General features: G+C 45.5%; 1 protein-coding gene across 5 annotated transcripts in view; it reads left to right on the top strand.

Annotated features, from left to right (window-relative positions):
- CDH17 (cadherin 17) overlaps positions 1-16,275 on the top strand; it is a 104,125-nt gene that overhangs the window by 75,780 nt on the left and 12,070 nt on the right. For all 5 annotated transcript variants that reach the window (XM_058275724.2, XM_058275727.2, XM_058275728.2 and 2 more), the window contains 6 exons: positions 419-550; positions 827-977; positions 4,255-4,470; positions 4,906-4,982; positions 6,906-7,097; positions 13,997-14,241. In XM_058275724.2, the coding sequence (XP_058131707.1) occupies positions 419-550; positions 827-977; positions 4,255-4,470; positions 4,906-4,982; positions 6,906-7,097; positions 13,997-14,241 (1,013 nt within the window). The remainder of the gene's footprint in view (positions 1-418; positions 551-826; positions 978-4,254; positions 4,471-4,905; positions 4,983-6,905; positions 7,098-13,996; positions 14,242-16,275) is intronic.

The raw sequence follows: 16,275 nt of genomic DNA, 5'->3' as shown, positions 1-16,275 counted from the left end.
TCCTTGTGTGCATCAGCACAGCACGTGGGCCAGCTGCACCACATGGGTCAGGAGGCCCTGGGTTTGAACCTTGGGTCTCCCATGTGGTAGGTGGATGCTCTATCCATTGAGCCAAATCCGCTTCCCCCACAAACTCTTTAAAGGATTCACAGAGAATTGCTTTAGTGAAGAAAAGCTCCCTTCTCTTGTGTGCTTTACTTAGAGCAACATGACTTGGTAAAAAAAAAAAAAGCTGGGGCGGGGGGGAGCTTCTTTAAGGTTGAAAATGAAAAACGTAGTTCACTTGTTATAAGAAGCTGCAGACATACAAAGAATGTTGTCAGAAATTTCCAATCAAGAACCCGAAAATTACTTATTTCCTTTCCAGTTCTCTTGGTCTAGCCGTATCCTTCCTGACAATTCACTTTGGACCTTGTAGGTGCGGTGGAACGAGCCAGGTGCACACTATTCCCTAGTTGAAAAGGAGAAGCTGCCAAGATTCCCATTTTCAGTTGACCAGGAAGGAGATATTTATGTGACTCAGCCTTTGGACCGAGAAGAGAAGGATTCAGTGAGTGAAATGGGAAGCGTTTCCTGAGTGACAAAACATTTATAGCTGAGATTAAAATGGATTTTTTAAAAAAATCTGTGTTCTGAAACCAGCATGTTATTGGTCCTCAAAAGACATGTTAACTTCTCCACAACTCTGACCATTTTGCTTTTTCTCATTTCCCAATTCCAAGTATGTTGGAGATAAGGGAGTAAATGAACTAGAACTGAAACAGCTAAATTCTCTGACTTTTAAAAGTGACAGGAATCACATCTAACTTTGACCTTCCCGTTGCAGTATGTTTTTCTTGCAGTTGCAAAGGATGAATATGGAAAATACCTGGCAAGACCCCTGGAGATTCGTGTTAAAGTTATAGACATCAATGATAATCCACCTACATGTCCATCCACAAGGACCATATTTGAGGTCCAGGAGAATGAAAAAATAGGTAAGAAGGAGAGGTGTTGAGTGCGTGCTAACTCCCCGCCCTGTGTTAACTCTGCCATCCCTCCTCTCTTCTGTCTTGTACAAGGGGCAGGTAGACCGGATCAGGGGTCCCTCGTCCCTGTCTAGCACAGCATAGAGGTTGAATGCACCTTGGGAGTCACACAGGTACAGTATTTTAGCTCAGACAATATTTGGGTAGTGTTCTTAAATTGGATCTGTTGGTACTACTAACTCCACTGCTGCCTCTCTTGCTGTGTAACTACCAATGCTAGTACTGACACTGCTGTTATTACTGCCACACCACCTTCACCACTCCCCCTAGCTCCATAACTCCCCTCCAATAAATGCCTATTGGTATATTATATATGTATATCCAGTATACATACATATTTGTATTATAATATAAATATATATAATAATATGAATATATTATTTAAGTATACATATAAGCAGAGATACAATGAGATAAAGTTAACATATAAAATCATCCTCAAATTTGCTAAATAAATCAAATAAACATATATACCAGTTTCAGATACCCTATAATAAGTAAGCGATACAAATGTAAGTTGTAAATTGAATTCTGACCTTTGATCAAAATTGGAAGCTGATAATAATTCAGGATGCTAATAGATGAAGTTCAAGTCCTATCAGTCTTTTTGTTCTTGACTTGCTGTGTTTTCTTTTAATGGTCTCATGACAGCTTTAGTTTGAACAGGGACAGCTACTATGAGAGCATTATGATATCTGGGAGTTTTTTACTTCCCTGGATTTGGGACAACCCTGTCTATTTCCCCTTGCTTTTGATCCCATTGACTGAGCAAGCTGGAGTTTCTTGATATGTTTGGTGTCTTGTCTATGTGAGTTTCAGGAGCTAACAAGCTGCAGAGCCTCTGCTGACTGCCATTTCTAGGGCTCTCTTGCCCTTGTGGGTGGATCCTTCTATGCCTTGTGGGCCCTCACCGTTTTGTTTTGCTCTCTGTACTCCTGTATTCCCTGCACTCCTCGGCTACCCTGCTTTGTCGCAGTAGGTGCTGTGTTGGCGGCTTGGTGGCCCTGCTCCACAGTCTGCTCCTTCTATGCTTATTCCTTTTCTTCTTGCTGTTAGGAGCCACTGCCAGTCTACCCACTGCCCATGTGTTCTTCTCAGGTCCTCTCTGTTTCGTTTATTCAGACTCTTGGCACGACAGGAAGAGTTCAATGACAGCTCAATAACAATAACAATAACTGTTGTATAACAATAGAATGAATAGTCAAGAAACACCTCTGGCACCAACCTTTTGGGCAATCTGGAATGGTCTATGTGTGATGCTGAATGGGGGCAGAAGCCCTTTGAAGCCCTTTCTTTACACTATCTCAAGTCTTTTTTGCATTGGGCCTAACATTTATGTATAAATTATCTAATTGCTATATAACAAATGGTCCCAAAACTTAGCAGCTTACAACAACATTTATTATCTCACAATTTCTGTGAGTCAGGAATCTGGGTGTAGCCTAGTTGGGTACTCTAATTCAGAGCAAAGGCAAGGGCTGTGAGAGAAAGAACAAGAAAAGGCAAACAAGAGAGAAGCCACAGTCTTTCTATAACCTAGTCTTGGAAGTGACATCCCTTCACTTTTGCCATATTCTGTTCATTAGGAGCAAGTCACTAGGCTCCCACACTCAAAAGGAAGGGCTTACACAGAAGTGTGACTCTCAGGAGAGGGGGGAAGCACTGGGGGCTGTTTGAGAGGCTGCTGCCTCATTTGGGAAGAAGACAGGATTCAATTTCTGAGATTAGCCAGGTAGTCATTGTTGCTGGTATGAATTGTTCAGGGGCTCCGTATGCTGTTTGCCTCTCTAAAAGGGGGAATTTATTTTATAAATATATTTCACAAAGTCTTACACAGTGAAGACTTAATGGACCAGGAATTCTATTAAGTCATGACAGGTTAATTGAGCATATTCTATAAACATAGCCTAAAAGAGGGATAAGACAATGCCCCTGAGTCAACAAGATGTGCATAGATGGGAACGTTGACAAATAAAACCTCAGTAAAATACTACGTTATTTCTTAGTATGCTTACATTCTCCTGTTTGGTGTCTTATATTAGCCAGAATCTCCTGGGACTCATGTCCCCAAGTCCTAGCAGCACCAACATTAATTATTGAATCCTACTTGCTACCAAGACTTCATATTCATACAGGAAATTCAGCCTCTTATAAAAAATCACACCCCAAAAAGTATTTCTGTGTGTCCCCAAGAGATGCCATATGTGTCTCTGAGTTTATTTGGGCTGTCACTGATTCCTGGCCTCTGTCACTCCAAGGCAGGATGCTCCTGTCACTTATGGTTTGACTGATCTAGAGTCCTCTGCCCCTACAAAGCGGCAGGAATTTCCCCAGCCACTGAGGTCACCAGTGCTCCTGGTGCCCCTGGGGCTGGAAGCTCCCTGCAGAGCCAGAGGAGCACAGCGTCCTCCTTGTTATGCTCGGGGTGAGAGGTCCAGAGCAAGGATGCTCTGACACAAAAGAATTTAATAAGAATTTAACAAGACACTCTCTATTCCACACATGCAGATACTTTTCCCACAGGGGCACACACACACCACAAAAGTCACTTGGTGGTGATGGATTCTGAAACTGCTGCCATTACATGAGTGGCTTCTGTCCCTCTTGTTCCTGCTTCCCTGCTGCCCACACAGCCCAGGAGACATAACTGGATGCGTCCAGCTCCTTTATAGGCATAGCTTGGGTATGTCTATATCTCCCTCGTCTCACCAATAAAACCCCACAAGAAACAACACATACACACAAAACCTCTTAATTTCCACATAAATCAGTGGATGTCGAAAGTGTATTTAAATTTTAGATCCAGGGTAGGAGTCTTGCTGCAGGTGAAGAAACCCATTTCTCAGAGCGAGATTATCCTGAACCAGTTGGAATTGGGTGGAGCACCGAGTCAGCCACTGGCTGCTTCTTGCACTCCTTGAATAAAACGCCCAGGACCCTAGACTGCAGCCTGCCAGAGAGGAGGTGTCCTTTGCCCTGTATCTTTGGGGTAGAGCACGCCTCGGCAATCATTCCCTGAAGTTCCTTAGAATCAACCTAGGATTGGTTTCTCCTTGTTTAGCCACACCATGTGCCGTGGAGAGAACCAGAGGAAATCTAAGGGCCTTGGTCTGCTACCCAAAGTTACTTACAGTGTTTTCAAGGAACCTACTAATCTGGTGAAATCATTTTTAACAGATTCAAGAGACCCTATAATGGACAGATTTCCTCCTTTCTTTCTCCACAGGAAACAAAATCGGGACTTTTGTTGCCCATGACAAGGATCAAGAAAACACTGTCAACAGTATTTTAGAGTACAAAATTGTAGAGCAAACCCCCCAGCTTCCCAAAGATGGGCTCTTCCTGGTCCAGACCTTCACGGGAGTGTTCCAGTTAGCTCAGCAATCCTTGAGGAAGCAAGATACTCCTCAGTACAACGTAACAGTGGAGGTGTCTGACAAAGGTTAGTGTTATACTGTCTGTTGTGTATAAAAATAATGGTTTTCCTGTTAGTTATGGCTCGTTAGGCTGATTTAATTCCTAGGCGCATTACAGAATGGTGCCATGCAAGGGTTCTTTGCTTCCCACGTAAAACACACATGCCACGGAGAAGCAGGACTGGGCCAACATCGTGCAGGCCAGCGTGGCAGCTCAGGCGACACTGTTGTGTTTGTCTGGGTCCTCCAAGAACAGATTCCTTGGTGACTGGCTGCGGTGCCTGGCTGTGCAGGTAGGGGGTGGGAGGCGGCCAGGGAATCCACTCTCACCTGAATCACACCTCAAGAGTGGAATTGCGGCTCTGGCTCACTTACCGGTTTTCTTTCCTACCGACTTCTAATTTTAATGCATGATTCTCAGTGAAGATTTGTGTAATAAGTGATGTGATTTGGCTTTTCAGACTTCAAGACCCTCTGTCCTGTGGAAATCCACGTTATTGATATCAATGATCAGATCCCCATCTTTGAAAAATCAGATGTGAGTAGTGGTCACCATTTCCTTTTTCCTTACTTTGTTTATATATTTGACCCTGACTCCCTATTCAATAAAGACATAGACAGTAGTTAGAAAAATGCCAGACTTAACAGGTAGCCTTGGCAAATGCCCCGGTGACAAACAGACACCAGCTGAGGTTGAAATCTTCAGAGAACAATAATAGTCACTGTTTTAATATCCGGATATGTCAGTTTATAAACTCCACCTGATGGCTCATTTATTTAGAGGACTGCTTAAAAGCTTTAACTGTAGCCTTTGTCAAATTGAAAGGATCTGAATGGGTGCTTGCAGTTTGTCATTTTGAAGTATTAGGATAATAAATACACTACTGGTAGGTCTCAAATAAGCATTTTTAGTTCAAAAATTTAATATTTGAAATATTGGCAATTTAAACTCATTTTCCAATAATTGGGTAGAATAAAAGAAGAAAAAGAAATCTCTGGCGTAAGTCAAAGAAAAAGGTGCTCAAGACATTTGCACGAATTAGGAGAATTGAGCACAAAAAATGTGAGAAAAAGAACAATTTAGAACATCAGAAAAAAGATAAATTGCTGTTTACTTAGAGCTGATGTGGGCTTTTGACTTGATGTGGTTTTATCACTGCTTCCCTTAAAAGGGGATATCTCTATTTATTTTGAAGCGGAGAGAAGCCCATTTGACTAGATTGCTATGTCATGTTTGAAGTCAGCTATGAAGCAGCCCAGAGCCCTGAGATGATGTTCATAAATCACAATAGGGACAAGGCCATGACAAGAAAGTAGAATTGATTTATGGGTGGTGAGAGGCATGACTGAATGCAACTTGTTCAGCACACACTGAGGTTAAAAAAGCATGAAATAAAGAACCCATTTCTTCTCAGCCTCCACTCTCTTGGGCATTTTATTCTTTCTTGTGTTGTGATTTCCCTGCATCACATCTAGAAGGCATTTCTTTGAATGGCAGAAAGAATTCTGGTTTGGAAAGATGATGGGGTAAGCAAGTCCACACTGCTCAGAGAACCAGACCTGGGCTGTAGGGACAGCATGAGCCCGCTTCTGCCACTGCCGTACTCCTCTCCTAGGTCCTGCCTGTTACCATCTCTAAGTTCATGCTGCCAAGAGCGAGGACCTGGGGGATTCCCAGCGGAGGGGGGGAGACAGCCTAAGGCAGTGACTGACAGCACGGACTTTGGGGTCACACAAACCGAGCTTGAATTCCAATTCTGTGAGACACTAGTGTGGGACCCTGGAAGTTTAACACTTCCAATCTGGTTTGCTCCTCCGGCAAACAGCTCCTCCATGGGGTGGGTTCCTTTTTTGTTTTGTTTGTTTTTGCTTATCTTTATTGAACACATTCAGAGCCTCTCTCTCTAAATCCTCACAGCAAACATGAGGTAGGTTCTAATATTATCCCCATCAGACCCGTGAGGAAACTGAGGCTTAAGGAAGTTATGTAACTTGCTTCAAGTTCCCCAACTAATAAGTGACTTAGAATTCAGACCCAGGCCATTTGGGTCCAGAATGCCTGCTCTTAACCACTGTATCTCCGGTGATTAAGAATTAATTAAAGTAATTTATGTAAAGTGCCTGCCACATTTTAGGTGCTCTTTATTTATGCCATTACTTCTATAATAATAATTGTGGTTATCAAACATTAATGTGGGAGGGGAATAATCTATTTTCGAATCCTAACAGTAGCTCTCTGAGATGCTGTGTTCCTTGGTGAAATGGATATCAGTCCATGAGTATGACTGATGTTAAAATCAACTGCAACATGTTCGTCAATAGAAAAAACATGCTTGATAAATATTAATGCAAACTATGACTTGTGTCCATTCTGAAACCAGAGAGACAGGTTTGTCCTTTGGCAGTTCTGCTTGATGACAGTAGATGTTCTGATTGTTTCTTTCCCTCATTTCCTCCTTAGTATGGAAACCTGACTGTCCCTGAAGACATAATGGTTGGGTCCATCCTCTTAACCATCCAGGCTACTGATGCTGATGAGCCATTTACAGGGAGTTCTAAAATCCTGTATCGTGTTGTAGAGGGCGACAGTGACGGACGACTAGAGGTTGAAACAGATCCCCGAACCAATGCTGGCTATGTCAAGGTTAAAAAGGTAAATAACCCACTTGCTGGAATTTGTCTTTTTTGTGTGTACATTCATTTACTTATGATCTTGCGAGGATCTAGAATCAGTTGTGATGAATTCATGGTAACCTTTCAGGCACTGGAATGGACTCCTAGAGCACTCTGTTCTCCTGGAAGAGAAAGCTGGGGTTCTAGTTCTGAGCCTGTCACTAACTGGTCATTAACCTTTGTAGGAAAAGGAAGGGTTGCCACATAAAATAGAGGACAATTTTTTCACTTATCTGAAATTCACATTTAATGGGGTCTTCTATATTTTCACTGGCTAAATATTGTAGCCTTGAGGGGGTCACATAATTCAGGGCTTCACTTCCCCTTTGCAAATGTGGGCAATTGAGTTTGATAAGCCCTATGGACTCTTTTGTCTGTAGGGTTCCTGTATTCAAAAAACTCTATTCGAATGGTCCTAAAACAAAACCTTCCATTGACTCTTCTTGAGCAGTAACTGGAGAATTGCTGGCTCTCCTTTCAAGGTTTAGAGACAAGTTTTATTCCTGCCCCCATATTTTTGGAAGCACTATGAGGACTGAGTGGTCTAGATGAAACTCTTAATTACTATTTTCCTGCTTCTTTATCAATATCTCCCCAATTATTCCTTAATCTACCCCTTTCCAACAACATGTCCACCTGAATTTTGAATCTCTTCTCCATGGCGCCCTCATCTGTGTTTCAGAGTAGGTAAAATTTACCAGATGATTGAATAAGAAGTAGCTCCCGTTCTCATACAATATCTTTAGAATGAAAATACTTTCCTTGGGGAAAGACGGAAGTCTTCTTCAAAAAAAGGAATCAAAGTTACAACAAGAGAGGAAATGCAAGTATGGTTAAATGCCTAAAGTTTTGGGAGCAGATGTAGCTCAGTGGTTGAGTGCCTGCTTCCCATGTATGAGATCCTGGGTTCAATCAAAAAAAAAAAAGTCTCCAAAAAAAAAAGCCTAAGATTTGCAGCACAGTATGCTGGAGGCTGCAAAAGAAGACTCTGGAGGACCAGTTTGGGGCTAGCATAAAGGAAATACGAAATTAGATGCTGAAAATGAGGACAAAATAGAATAATTTCAGAGAAAAAGGGTAAAGGTACAGGGAGAAAAGTGCTAGTGCAGAAGAGAGCTCTGGGTCAGACTCTCCAAATTCTGATCCCATTTATACCACGTCCTCTACCTCGGACCAAAGGCCTCCCTGGGTTTCAGCAGCAAAAGGACCCCAGCCTGTTTCCACTGAGGTTAGTGTGAGGACCAGCTCAAACTTCTAGCATTCTGTTTAAGTCTGATATTTGGAAAGGGCACAGTTCAACTTGCCCTTGGCCCATGGCTGTTTATATGGAGAGAAAGGTGCTCAGAAGGGAAAGCCACAAGACAGCAGTTTTCAGAGTTTGCAGTGGGTAGTCCAGGCAGCACGTGGCATGCTCTTTTGGCCGAGGGTTGGGGAGAAGCAGTTTATCTCCTCTCCTCCCCCAGAAACAGAGCTCTCTAGGTATCTAAGGGGAGACAGAGGCCCGGCCACCCCGGTGTAAATGATGCCTCCCACGTCAACACTTATTTCATGATGGTTTGTTGTGAATTGACCTCAGTGAATTTGGCCATCTGCTCATGAGCACGCCTGGGGAGATGGTTGCTCCAGTGGTTAGCAGTGGGTGAGGACTGTAAGTCTCCTTCCACGCAACCTTGATGCCAGGAGGCATGTTACGGTGGAGCCAGCTGTGGACCAAGCTCTTCTTCAGATTTTTCTTTTGTACGTGCTTGTGATCCAAGTGTCTAGAATGTTGCCTGGCACACAGTAGAGGTTCAGTGAGTATTGTTTGACTCAATGAATAATTGAGTTCTGTCTTACATACAATTATTAACATGTAAACACAAAAATGAATGCCCAACTCTGGTGGTTTAGGCTCCTGGGTCAGCCAAACGAGTATACTCTTGTTCATACAGTGGCTGGGAGAGATGCTATATTTTTAACCAAACTGTGGGTCTTGAACATCACTCAGATCACCAAGAAAAGCCACTTTAAAGATCATTTTGCTAATTAAGAAATCCCTTAATGCTGATTAAGACACTGTTTTTAATTATGTGTTTCAAAATAAATTACAGACTAAACTGTGGTCCTATGTGTGACAGTTATTTCTAAGACCCTGCTGGTTAAGCCATCAGAAGAGTATCATTGCTTCAGAACCACTGTTAGTCAATATATATATATTTATTTATTTTGTTTTTCTTTTCTTTTCATTTTTTTCTTTTTTCTTTTTTAAAAGATACTTAAATTGCATAAATGTTACAGAGAATATATAGGGAATTCCTCTATGCCCTGCTCCTCATACCTCCCACATTTTCCCACATTAGCAACATCTTTCATTAGTGTGGTAAGTTTCTTAGTGGCAGTTCTATCAGCATCTGTTGATCTGAATTGCACATTTTCTAACCCCAGGTAATGGTCGCTGAGGAAGCCATTCCCCACAACCACTGCCCTAGTTTCCGTTCTCAGGGCACTTTTGCACGTGCTCCCCTGTGCTCCACGTTGGCTCGGAGGGAGGCTCATCAGAAACAAGCCCGGCCTGCAGGCCAGCGCTGAGGCCCCCCGAGGCAGCGAATGGCACAGCTGGGGCCCCACCCCAGGCCTTCTGCCTCCTTTCAGGAAATGAGGCCTCGCATTGCTGCTTACGGGTTCTGGGACCTCAAAGAAATGATGTAACCGTTCAGGTCTTAGGTTTCCAATGTGTAAAAATGGGTAAAATGGTAGCACCTTCCTAATAGGGATGAGGAGATTGAGTGTGGAAATCCACCCACAGCTCAGAACGCAGCAATTGAAGGCAGTAAATTCAGTGTATGTGTATCAGGCGTTTTCTTAATTCTGATGAACTGGACTAGAAGCCAGGCCTGCTGCCTCTGGGAGCAGCGTGCTCTCCCCTCTTACCTAAGGGGCCAGACTTGCCGAAGCCCAGTTCCAGCGCGTACCAGGGACTACTAGGCCACCTCTCGGGGAGGGGCCTGGAAATCTGTAATTTTAACAAGTGTCCTCAAGTGATGCATTGGATTAAACACGTTTCAGAAACACTGCCCTGCTCTGTATTTACTGTGCCCAAAGCTCCGGCCTGTCGGGTGTAGGTGTTCAGGCCCCAGGGATGAGGTGGTGCCAGGAGCAGGAGGCTGCTTCTTTCCGCCCTGACTGGCTCATGAATCATGGTCCTGGGACCCCTTTTCCTGTCTCCACTGAGCTTGAGGTTCTAGGTTTGGTTTTGTTTTTAATTAAAAAAGAGTTTTTGTCACATGCCCAGTATGGCTGGTCCTTTTGAATTCTCCGTTCATGACCTATTTTCATCCAGCGCATGAGTCATTTGGAAAACTAATGCGTGCCTTTTTTTCTCATCCCCCATCATTGGTGAAAATGTTAAACATCCCCATACCTCAACCCCTCTCCCTTGGCACTTTATCTCTGCCTCCAGGTTGAATCTAAATCACCGGGGTTTGACCTTTCAAGCAGTTGTGCGCAGAAGAGGAATTGCAGTGTGGACAGGTTTTTTTCAGCTGATTTGATGAATAGACCGTGCCAGACAGGTCCCGAGGCCGTCTCAGAGGCTGTGATCAATCTCTGGACTTGGCTTTGCAGGCACATCCCTTCGTCCTGGAGGAAGATGCACAAGGCTTGTCCTTGATTAAGCTCTGCTGATTATCATCCACTAATCTAGTATCATTCATTTCTTTCTTCTTTTTCTTGGAAGACTTGTTTCAGTGTTTTTCCAGGGCAGACTGATCAATTGCAGGCCGTCGTTTTTGGTCTTCTGTTCCTCCATTCACTCTCCTAACTGGCCTGCCTGCCCTGGGCTGGATCTCCTCGGAACCATCCTTCACGCGGCAGCTGCGAGTTGTCATTCCAACACCCAAACCCAACCTCATCAGTCTTGGACATAACACCTCTGCACATCAGGGATAAGCCCTTCGCTCGGCACACGCAGTCTTCTCTGCCGTCTCGGTGGCGCCTGCCTGTTTTGTTCTGTAGCACGGGCTGCGCCTCATCTCCGCACAAGGCCGCTTCTCGTTGCCCCCGGGCCTTGCTCCTGCCACCCCCGCCTCCCCCCGACGACTCCGGAAGGCCCAGTCTGTGTCGCGGCAGGAATCCGGGTCTTGGTTCTCATCCTGGTGAAGAACCTGCCCGCTCTCCCTTGTTAAGGAAGCTGAGCCAGGGCTGCCGATGGCAGCAGAGATCAGGACGGATGGACCTGCACCCCTGGGGCTGTGGGGGCCACGACCAGGGCACCGGAAGGCCAGGGAGGGGACCGAGGACTTCTGGGTGGGGAGGGTGGGATGTGCTTCTTCCCAAACAGCTGTGCTGCCCACTTGGGCCTGGGCGCGGCGGGACCAGCAAGGGACAGAGAGCTGGGGCCTTTGTCCTCTGCGCAGGCGTGGGCACTGCTGTCGTCCTGCTCCACCCTCAGGGCTCTTAGCGCAATTTGACGGCGCCGTCGTCATCGCCTGGGATGGGGGGTGGGTCCCTGGGGTTCAGGAGGTCCAGCCTGGGCCCCCGCCCCAGGTGAGGAGCGCTGTCTGTCTACGCGGTGGAGAGCAAGAGGTCAGCTCAGGGCAGCTGCCGTCAGGGGTGTTCAGCTCTGTGGCCGGCCTCTCCCTTCACGGCTTAGATGAGTACAAGATGGCTTTATCTTGTCTGTCCTGTATATTTTTAAAATATCAAGAGGTTCTGATTTTCTATCTCAAATGAACTTGAGTTTTTACACATAATCCTCTCCCTTCCACATAAAAAATCTTCTTATCACACTTGTGAGCTAGAGATGGGGCCGTGAAGTTGCGTGTTTCTGTTTGTATGGAGGAGAGGGGTTTCTGGTGAGTGGGGACTCCCCCCGGAATCTCCTCTCTACCACAGCCCCCAGGGACCAAGCCCTCCTCGTTTCCTCTGCCCGACATTCTCTGGGCACCGTGTGGCAGGGCAGAGATGAGGCGCAAAGATGACTGTAATGCACTTCCTCCTCCCAGTCAGCGAGGGTCTAAAGTAGGTGACCAAGCCATTAAGAAAAAAAAAACGGTTTAGGGACTTGGAGACTTCAGAGGACGTGGAAGGTGGGAGTCAGGGAGGACGATACAGGGAGGATTTCTTCAGACAGTGGGAAGGGAAGGGCAAGCCCAGGTTGCCGCGTGTCAGTGTTTCTCTTCACAATCGATATCATCATTTCTGTTTAACAGAGGAGGAGCTGACATAAACTAGAGTGGAAGGACTGACTGAGCTCTCTGAGGGGGTCTTGGGTCTTCCAGCCTGGAAAAGTGAATAAAACGGTTCGGATTCAATAATCCATAATATATCTTTTGTGCTTTGCTTTGGTTCCTCAATCTTTTTGGGGGTCTTGAGTCCCATTGAGAATCTGATAAAAACTATATACCCTCTCCCTAGAAAAAATTTACATGTGCACGGCACTGAGTTTATGGCATCCCCCCAGAATTCGTGTCCACTGGGAACCTCAGAACGTGACCTAGTTGGCCAATAGGTCTTTGTGTAGTTAGTTAGTTTAAGATGAGGTCCTAAAAGTAAATGTGATGATTAGGATTAGGGTGGGCCCTAAAATAAATGTGAGGGCTGGCGTCCGTGTAAGGCCGTGTGAAGACAGGCAGCGAGTGGAGCGATGCCCCTACACGCCAGGGAACACCGAGGATAGCTGGCAAGCGCTGGAAGCTGGGAGAGAGGCACGGGTGGCTTCTCCCCCAGCCCTCCAGGAGGAACCAACCCTGCTGGCATCTTGATCTTAGACCTCTGGTCCCCAGAGCTGTGAAAGAATACATTTCTGTTGTTTGAAACCACCAAGTCTATGGTAATTTGTTATGACAGCCTTGGAAAAGGAATACATACACATATACACAATATTTATTAATAGATTTTAGTTCCTAGGGGTTCACGGACCCCTTGAAGTCCTTTAATCCCAGTTAAGAAGCCCTACTTCAGCATTATTCAGCACACATCTATGATTACAACTTTTCTCCCATAGAATGATGGACTCTGTGACTTGGAAGGACCTTAAAAGTCATGTAAAGCCAATTGCTTATGTGATATGTAAATCTTTTCTATGCTAGCCTGTCAAGTGTTCTTTAAACAACTATGCTTGAAAACTTTCTGGGCTGCTTTTGGAGGCAGCTCTTTCCATCTTGGGTAGCCTTAACTGTGAAATTCTTCCTCACATTAAACCAAAACTGGTTTCTTGATTTTCATTCCCTGGTTCCATCTGGCATACTTGAAACAGGAGCAGGTCATTTGTCTTTTGATGGTCTCTGCTTGCCTCTTCCACCTTCCGTGAGTTCAGAAGTCTTCTCTTCTGGAGTTTAGGTCCCGAGGTCCCTGGGAAGTAATTCTCCATTCAGTGTGGAAATCTCTCTGTTTCCCATACTGTCTTCTGAGAACTGTCTTGGGAGATTCCTGATCAGGAATATGTCTATTCGTGTACCAGGAAAAAAAGTGTCTTAAAGCTATACTGCTGGATTAGTGGCTCCAAGAAAGCAGAGACTGTATCTCTGTCGTTCACTTCTGCACCTGAATGTTATTCCCAGCATCTCAGTAAGTGCCTGACATGTAATAGCGGCTCCATACATTTCTTTTTTTTTTCCCAATACATTTCTGCTATGCAAATAAAGAAGTGTATCACCGTTAAAATTTGATGAGCACTGCCTCATTCTAGTTCCTCTTCTCAGAGTCAGGAAGCACATTAGTATATTAAAAGCTCTGATAGGTCCTGCAGTAAAGATTTTTTTCATGTAGCAGGTTATTGTTGACACTCGATTGAGAACTGCTGCTCTGTTTGAGTCTTTTAAGGATCATAGGAAATAAATCTTTTAAGGTTGCTAATCATCCAAAAATTAATTAATTTTCCCTCTTTCTTTCCCTACACAGCCTCTTGATTTTGAAACAGCAGCTGTTTACAACATTGTGTTCAAGGCAGAAAATCCTGAGCCTCTGGTGTTTGGTGTAGAGTACAATGAAAGCTCTTTTGCCACATTCAAGCTTATTTTGACAGATGTGAACGAGGCACCCATATTTTCCCAAAAAATATTCCAAGCACAAGTCCACGAGAATGCAACTATAGGCACTAAACTGTTTAACGTGACTGCCAAGGATTCAGAAGGTCTGGACATAAGGTAACGGAGAGCAGCGCTGAGCAGGACCAGCCGCAGACTGCCACCAAGGCTGGGGGGGAGCGTTTTGGGGGGGGGGGGCGTAGCCCCCGGGACTCTCCCCAAAGGAACAGCCAGCAATCTGGAGCACGGTGTCCTGGGTCGCATGGTGAATTTGGCCAAGCTTCCAGCAGGTGTCAGTAGCCTGGGGGGACATTCCAAGGCAGGAGGGGAGATTCACCAGGGAGAATCCAGGCTCCCGCAGATGGGTGGCAGAATCAGGCTTCCACTCGTAGCTGAGAGCTGGTGAATTCAGGAGGCGCTTTCACCCTCCAGGGACTGGGCTGGCCAGAGCCTGGCCCAGTGTCTGAACCAGTCATGTGGGCTGGGGTTGGGGGAAGGATTCCAGCATCTAGGGTGGACTGAAGATCGAGGCTGAGAGAAGGAGGCAAAAGTCCAACTGGACAGAGTAGCCCACCTGATCAGGTTAAGGTAATCTTCTGGCTATATAGGGTATATAAGTGCCCCAGCTCTTCAGAGAGCAGGTCTGGGACAGCAGGACTCCTTCCAGACCCTACCCCAGGAGAGGCTAGAGCTCAGGCTGCTGACCTCCGTGCTTGGGTACGCGTGAGCCTGCTCGGGCGGGGCGAGGGCAGCAGCGAGGGCAGAGAAGCCTGCGTCTTCTGGAGATGGTCATTTAGTAGACTTACCCAATAAATAGTCGGCCATTGGGCTACCTTTGGGGGGACATAATGGAAAACAAGACAAGTATTTCATTCTACCTCAGCAGGGCATACAGTCTGGTAGTGGTGAGGATGGATACAGAGGCAAGCATGATTCAGCGCTAAAGGATGTGCTAGGGCTAAGAGGGCTTGTGGAGGAGGGGGCTCCTCACCAGGATGTGAGAAGGCTCCCTCCAGTGGGTCAAGGAAAAGATAGGCCGTCTCTACCACCATGTTGAGCTCAGGAAGAAGGAGATCAGCAAGAGACCGAGAGATACAAGATACGGTCCTGCGGGGCAAATTAAGAAAGTGTTTCAGGAATGAGGTGTTATCAATAGTTGCCAAGCTGCTATTAGATCAATTAAGAATTAAAGACGGGAAACGGACTTTGGCCCAGTGGTTAGGGCGTCCGTCTACCATATGGGAGGTCCGCGGTTCAAACCCCGGGCCTCCTTGACCCGTGTGGAGCTGGCCACGCGCAGCGCTGATGCGCGCAAGGAGTGCCCTGCTACACAGGGGTGTCCCCCGCGTGGGGAAGCCCCACGCGCAAGGAGTGCGCCCGTGAGGAAAGCCGCCCAGCGTGAAAAGAAAGAGCAGCCTGCCCAGGAATGGCGACGCCCACACTTCCCGTGCCGCTGACGACAACAGAAGCGGACAAAGAAACAAGACACAGCAAATAGACACCAAGAACAGACAACCAGGGGAGGGGGGGGGAATTAAATAAATAAATAAATCTTTAAAAAAAAAAAAAAAAAAAGAATTAATTAAGGGATGGTGGAGTTCACAGATCAGAAACTTGTTCTCAAATAATTGAGAAGAAAAACTTCTTCATACTCTATTTGCAACTTTTCTATTTATTTGAGATTGTTTCAAAACAAAAGTTGGGGGAAGAAAGGAATAAGGATGACTCCGATGTTTTTGGCCTGAGCAATTTAATTCTTCTCTTCTCTCAGCCCCACCAGGTAGACTCCGTCCACAGCCAATGGATCCTAACTGCTCTCACCACTTCCACGGTGGTCCAAGCCATACCATCCCTCTTCTGGGCCTTCCCTCGCTCCTTCTCCTGCCCCTCACTCCCACCCCGACTCTATTTGCTGCACTGCAGTCATAGTTCTTTTTAAAGAAAAAAGGGAAATCAGATCATAGGACTCTTCTCTCAAAATTCTCCAAAGGTTTCCCATTTCAAACAGGATGGAATCCTGAGTACAGAGGATTTCTTGTTCATCACTCTACATTCAGCCTAATGGCAGGGCTTGGCATATAGAGAACACTAAAAGAATTTAAAAAGGAAAATTAATTAATACATCCTAACTTTTAGTCTCTTCTTCCTTAATTC

The sequence above is a fragment of the Dasypus novemcinctus genome, chromosome 14 (genome assembly GCF_030445035.2).
Source record: "Dasypus novemcinctus isolate mDasNov1 chromosome 14, mDasNov1.1.hap2, whole genome shotgun sequence".
NCBI classification, from domain to species: Eukaryota; Metazoa; Chordata; class Mammalia; order Cingulata; family Dasypodidae; genus Dasypus; species Dasypus novemcinctus.
This window is presented reverse-complemented; position numbering and strand designations above follow the sequence as displayed.